This window comes from Uloborus diversus, chromosome 3 (assembly GCF_026930045.1).
Source record: "Uloborus diversus isolate 005 chromosome 3, Udiv.v.3.1, whole genome shotgun sequence".
Lineage (NCBI taxonomy): Eukaryota > Metazoa > Arthropoda > Arachnida > Araneae > Uloboridae > Uloborus > Uloborus diversus.
Genome location: NC_072733.1, coordinates 210,687,644 through 210,694,638, shown reverse-complemented (window position 1 = coordinate 210,694,638; position 6,995 = coordinate 210,687,644). Strand labels below are relative to the sequence as shown.

The window sequence follows — 6,995 nt, the reverse complement described above, 5'->3', positions numbered from 1 at the left end:
TTCAAATTTTTTATGTGCACTCTGCTCTACCAATAGCAATTTTTCCACTGTACCCATCATCGAAAAAAGAAAAAAAAAAGGGTTACAAGTGCTGGTTCACACTTTGAGACGCAAGTTGGCACGGGTTGCCGTTGTTCAAATGATTAAACTTTTTTTACAACTGTTTTGACATAAAAGAAAAAAAATATAAAATGGTGTGCGATTTGAAATATCGAACTTGTCCGTGTGTGTGCATGTGAACTTAAAAAAAAAATCCTCTATGAAAAATGTCTCGCTACACCTTCAAGATATGTTTATCGTGAGAAAATGTTATGTTTATGTAATGAGAAGAATAACACGCAGCAGAATCTTAAACACGGGACGTCAAGGTGAAGGATTTTAGCAAAACAAATAAGCAAAATAAGAAAAAGTTAAAACATACAACGCGAATTACAAACGACAATCACAAAACATTATGAAATTCTATATTATAGCTCAACATGAGTTAATAGTAAGCATTCAACACTAAAGAGCGCCAAAAGCACTGTTCGCAGTGTTAATAAATAAGTTTAATTAGGAGTACAAACACATAAATATGTATTAAACAATATAATATTTAAAATTAATATATATATATATATATATATATATATATATATATACCACCGAAAGAGCGCTTTTCGAGAGAGGCTCGGGAGGAAGGAAAGCACGCCAAGGTGGCGCCCCGTCCCTCGCCAAGGGATCGATGCGTGCGGTCGCCTCGTGAGCCTCGGCAGTGTCTCGCCAGTCGGTGAGCCACATCCATTGGGGGCGAGATGGACAACAGCCACCGAAAAGTGCTGTTCTCGCGGTGGCTCCCGGAGGGCTTCAAGAGCCCCGAGCTGGAGCAGCTGTACCGGCGCTACGCCGTTAAGCTGCAGCAGGCCTCGACGTCGAGCGTCCTGGCGCTGGCCGGGGCGCTCGCCCTCTGTCTGGGGGGCGCACACGCCGCCGCCCGAGACGCCCTCTCCGCCGCCTACTACCTGACCTCGTCGGCCGCTTTCGGGGTCGCCCTCCTCTTGCTCGTGCTGGGCCGGATCCGGGACGCCAGGCTGCCCCTGCTGCGCCACGCTGCCCTCGCCCTCTGCGCCGGGCTCTGCGCCGCGGCGCTGCCCTTCGGCGCCGGACGTCCGGCGGCGCACGGCGCCTGCCTGGTGCTCTTCGTCGTGTTCGTGGCCTACGGGCTCTTGCCGCTCCGGACCCGGATTGCGGTCGCCGTCGGCCTAGCGCTGCCCCTCCTCCACACGGCCGCAGCCCTGGCCGCGCCGCAGCCCCCCTACGCCGCCCTGCTCTGGCACCAGGTGAGTTTCTTTCTCCCACTCTAAAACACATGTGTCTTTCGCCATTGCCTTGTTTTCTTTCTCCCGCACTGGTTTTGAGGTAGGCGAACACCCGAAAAAAATTTCTCTTCAGTATTTATTGCACCTTTCTGAAACTTCATTCGATTATTGAACATGACATAAATAACACATTTTGACTTTTTACTTCTTCAAAAAAACATTTTCAATAGTTTTTTTTTTAAATGCCATATTTTTAGCAAAACATACCATTTCCTTAACACTTCCATTGCCTTTATTTCTTCATAATTTTAAATACTCACTGCACCTTTCTGAAACTTCATACGATTATTGAACATGACATGAATAACACATTTTGACTGCTTTTTTGTTGAAAAAAACATTTTCGATAGTTTTTTTTTTAAATGCCATATTTTTAGCAAAAAACTACCATTTCCTTTACACTTCCAGTGCCTTCATTTTTTCACAATTTTAAAAACTTTTTGTGCCTATCACTTTGTGAGATACCAGAGAGGGATATGACCCTCTAATTTGAAAATTTCAGTTAAAGCAGTGCATTTGAGTTTAGTAAATTTAGTCTAGTATTCTCAATATCTCGTCGATTTGAAAAACAATAGCGGATTTAGAAAGAAGAACACCACAACTTTCTAAATTTTCCAAAATCTCAAAATCGATTTTTTTCTAAAGTTTGGGTGTTCGCCTACCTTAAAGGGTTTGGATGGGGGTCTTTTGAGACGGAAGCAGTATGTAAATGAACTCAGTTTTTAATAAAAAAATTAAATAACTAAGTTTTTATTCACAGTCAATGTAATGATCAACCACTAGGTTTATGTAGGCTTTCGTAAAATAGTTTCTCTCAATCATGCTGCCCAAAACAGATAAATTTCTTTAACTATTTGTTCTAGTTATCTCCAAAATTTTAATGGTAGCTCTCACAGCTCTTTGCTTCTTATGTGCTTCCATTCACTTGATTTTCTCTTCAGAGTTTTAAAAAGTCCCGTCATCGTTTATTATTTTGGAGGGAACGTTTGAAAACTTCGTGAAAAATATCCTTCTGCAGACACGACTACCGTTCATTAAACGCTGATTTTTCATTTGCAAGACTGTGTGTAGAGTTTTAAAGCATCATTTATGAATGATGCACAGAGTTTTATTTTGTAGCAATAATGTTTGAATTCCACTGCCTGAGCCTCTCAGAACAAAGCAGAGACAATCGTTTGGTGACCAATGGTTTCGAGTTTCCCCAAAACTTCCACTACTACTTTTTCCATGGGAGGGCCGAAAAACATTTACTCAATGCACAATTCACAGAACTCGATTTGTAACGGAAATGCCTTTAGTCCTGTAGTCTTCGGAGTCGGAGCTTATTTAACTTCCTAAGCGCTCTCAATTGGGTCGAATAAGTAAGAACTCCCATAACATTTAAAAGAAATACAGAAACTGGGTTCACCTGAAAACTAATCTCGAAAACTAATTAAATGGGAATAGTTAGATAGAAATATCTTGTTTGTTTGTTGTCTTGTTGCTTTATTTATTTTTTAAATGTTCGTTAAAGCTAGTAAGAGATCCTGTCCCATGAATGTGAACAATCGGTAGCCATTGATTTGAATCAAGTGAGAGATAGAAAACAGAAACAGAATCTCCGTTTTTGACCTTTTAGAATAAATAGCTTCTTTTTTTGCACTTTTCAGAGCGAAGAATGTCATTACTGATCGCATGTTCTTTTCATTGCAAACTTTAACCTAGTCTATTGACAATAGCTTCGCATATGTTACATCAAAATAGAGAACCTAATTCATCAAACCTAGTTTTCCTATGAGAAAGTTCAAACGATTCTGAAATTTGTAAAAATCTCTCACGCTAAATAATTGTCAGTTTTTTTTTTTATCTCCTATGTTTTATTAATGCGGTTTTCTGAAGATCTCTTAAAATGATAAGTGGGCTAAATTTAAGTCCTCTCATTTCATTCCTCCCCCTTAAGTAGAAATAAAAATAAAATAGCACAAACTAGAAAAAGCTTGAAAAAAAAATAAATAAATGACCTCTGTTTTATTGCATGTATGCAATGTATGAACTGCTTCATTCCTCTCATTTCATTCCTCCCCTTAAGTAGAAATGAAAATAAAATAACATAAATTAGGAAAAGTTTGAAAATAAATAAATAAATAAATAAAAAACCACTGTTTTATTGCATGTATGCAACTGCTTCATTCCTCTCATTTCATTCCTCCCCTTAAGTAGAAATGAAAATAACATAAATTAGGAAAAGTTTGAAAATAAATAAATAAATAAATAAAAAACCACTGTTTTATTGCATGTATGCAACTGCTTCATTCCTCTCATTTCATTCCTCCCCTTAAGTAGAAATAAAAATAAAATAACATAAATTAGGAAAAGTTTGAAAATAAATAAATAAATAAATAAAAAACCACTGTTTTATTGCATGTATGCAACTGCTTCATAGCAAGGTCTGATAAATGCTCAATCCGTTTAGTGGAATGTGACATTCTTAAGCATATACTCCTGCTTTACTTCTCGGAGTTTTGAGCTTTGGCTTTTAAGTTTTATGTACTTGAATATAGAGAACCGTTATGTATCATAATATAACGCATCCACTTTAAGAACAAAAATTGTACTTAAAAATAATGATTTGTACATGTTGCGGCCGTGACCGTACAGATACTCCGACACAGGTTCCAAATCAGTACAGCGGTCCCCCAATCTTTTGGTGCCTAAGGGAATGCCCCATTAATATTTTCAAGATGTTACTAAAGAGGTGGATATAGTTAATAATGTATGCAGAAAATGCATAAAAAAGTAATTTTAAGTCAATTTTTAAAACAAATGATTTAAAAGAAATTTTTACTTATAAAATGAGTACAGTCGGACCTCCATATATCGAAGTAGCAAATTGCCGGAAAAAATTCGATATATAGAAATTTCGATACATGGAAACGATCTTATTTTATCATAAAAGTATCCTAAAACATTAAAATAAAAGCTAATTTTCGTGTATGAAACCCAATTTATAATTTATACGAGCATCGGATTAACTGAAAGCAAGGGCGGATCCAGAAAATGTTCCAGGAGGGGGCGATTGTTTTTTACTGTTCACTCTTTGGAACTTCAATCTCTTAAAACTTTCGAAGGAGTGTACTGAACCCCATCGCTTACCCTGTAAACAAAGGTGTCCTATAGTTGTGTTTCTTTCAAAACATATCCAGGTGAGCCTTTAAACCTATCCCTAATTATCATCTAAGATCGTCTAAAAATGAGATTTTAAAACTTCAATTTCAAAAAAATCCTATTGAAAGTTCTAGTCCCTATCCCCAGAGTAATAAGAGATGGGCTACGATTGCGTTTTCAAAACTTCGATTCCGGAAGAATAGGGAAGTTTTCGATTTTTTTAATTTTATTTTTATATGATAGAGTAACATGTATGAACATCATAGGTGAAAAAATTTTTGCGATACGATAAGTAGTTTTTTTTAAATTAATTTTTAAAGTTCAAGCGCCTGTGACGTCAGATGGCATAGGAAGTGACGTCCGATAGGAGAGAAACGCTAGCGAACCGGTTCCCATGTCATGGGAGAAATCGAAGAACGTGCATTCGACTTCGAAGATGAAACGTAAAAGGCTTATCTCCTCGCGTTTCTGGAACATTAAACCTCCCATAGTCTCGGAAATATTCGAATATCACCATTGATATTATTTGAGGAAGATTATTTAGATTGTGCTTTAACGAATCCGGCCTCCATAGTGTGTTCAAAAGGATTATTGAATTTCTAAAAAATAAAAATATCAGCGCGCTCAAAAATGTCCCTAGCGAAAACAAGGGATCTTCGGCGGAAGGCTGCCCATTCGCGCCCTGTGACGTAGGCTCGTGACGTTTCAGAAGAGCGCACTTTTGCGCGTGGATTTTTAAAAATTCATTAAAAATCAACCACGGTGTTTTAAAATTCGGCGATGGTGAATTTTTTAGTTTTGAGGGTCAATTAACAATATGCAATAGCCAAAATATGAACATTTAATAGGTTGCAACTTCCCTATTCCGGAGAATAGCTCCCTTTCTTCTAACACCATCGAAGGTTATGTAAAATTGCGTTTTTGGAACTTTAACATTGAAAGTATACTTGAAGAAAGTACTAGTTTCACGGCTCAAGGAGGGGGCGATCGCCCCCCATCGCCCCTCCCTTGTATCCGCCCTTGACTGAAAGTTAATGATTTTAAAATTAACAGAAATTACATTTCTACGTCAACATACATCTTCATGTTCTTCAGCAATTCAACTTGATCGAAAAGTTAGGGGATTTTCCTTTCAAGAATGTGATCGAGAGAAAAGTAAAAAATCAATCTTCTTAACTTGAATGATTTTTACTGAAGCTAAGAAGACTAGGAATAATAATAAACAGACAAAAGAGATAACTTATAACTGATTTTACAGTGTTACTGGTTACAACTAAGGTTTGAAATAAACTTGAGGGAATTTAAGAATTTCAGAACGGAACAATGACTTAACTATACGCTCTTCAACCCCAGATTCCTTATGAGTTCCGTAGCAACCTTTAGTGAACATAATTTTCTCCTCTAACCTTCATTTTTCATGAAACAAACAGTCTAAAGTGGAAAAAAAATCTACGAATGTCCCGAAAAACCTTTCGATATATAGAGAATTTTTTCGATATATAGAAACAATCTTTCTATATAATGAACATAGAAATTTGCTGGGATTTCGATATATAGAAAATTTCGATATGTGGAAGTTCGATATATGAAGGTTCGATGTAAATACATAATTTTGTAAGCAAACTATACAAAATCCGAAACATAAAATGTATGAAGCTCAGAGTCAACATGATTTACGGAACTACATTTGATTGGTCATTGTTTCGCATATAGTCGAGTAGGAAAATTTTACAGGTAGTAAGCAATGGTAAGGGTTTCACATCTGCACTGCCATGGGAAGGTAAAGCACAGTTCCTGCCGAAATCAGGTTTTGAGATATTTAAAGAAATGCGTTTTTGATTCCAACAGTAGGGACATGTTTGAATTTGACGTTATTCTTCGTGCTTATTTTTCAGCGGAAACCAAATAAGCAAGCCTGCACAATAAGGCTAAATTACAAAAGATGACAAAAATACAAGATATGAAAAAGGAAAACTATCCAGATACCGCTTCCCACGGTAGTGTAAGTCGTGACATGTAAAGCTTGACCACGAAAAGAAGGCGGATGACCTTGATGCGAAACATCATTTGTATCATTTGTAATGGGTAGAATCTGTCAGAAGGCACCGAATAGTAAGAGGCATGTCTTCGTTAATCCTATCTATTACAAAATAGTGACAAACAACCTATTACAAATGCTACAAATGATGTTTTTGCTTCAAGGTCATCCACCTTCTTTTCATGGTCAAGCTGTACAGGGTGTTTGAGAAAGAAATCCCCTACTATGAAATGACATAACAACAAAACCGTGTGAGATAGAAAGGTGAAACAAGTTATATGTTGCACCAGCACTTAGGAGTTTTTTATACACCGCTTTTCAAAAATAGTTCAAAAATTCAGAGCAAGGAAGTAAGTTTAACACTCCGTCGGGCGCAACTGATCTATTAGGCACACCTCGAATACGTTAGTTAGCCACGCGCCCTTAATAGCTTATGGAAAAATGTATATTCATTT

At 37.2% G+C, this 6,995-nt stretch overlaps 1 protein-coding gene across 1 annotated transcript; it reads left to right on the top strand.

Annotated features, from left to right (window-relative positions):
• Positions 1 to 794: 794 nt before the first annotated feature.
• Positions 795 to 6,779, top strand: LOC129219157 (adenylate cyclase type 1-like). Its single transcript, XM_054853476.1, has 2 exons — positions 795 to 1,319; positions 6,705 to 6,779. Exons 1-2 carry the CDS (start codon positions 795 to 797, stop codon positions 6,777 to 6,779), a joined length of 600 nt encoding a protein of 199 aa, XP_054709451.1.
• The last annotated feature ends 216 nt before the right edge of the window (positions 6,780 to 6,995 follow it).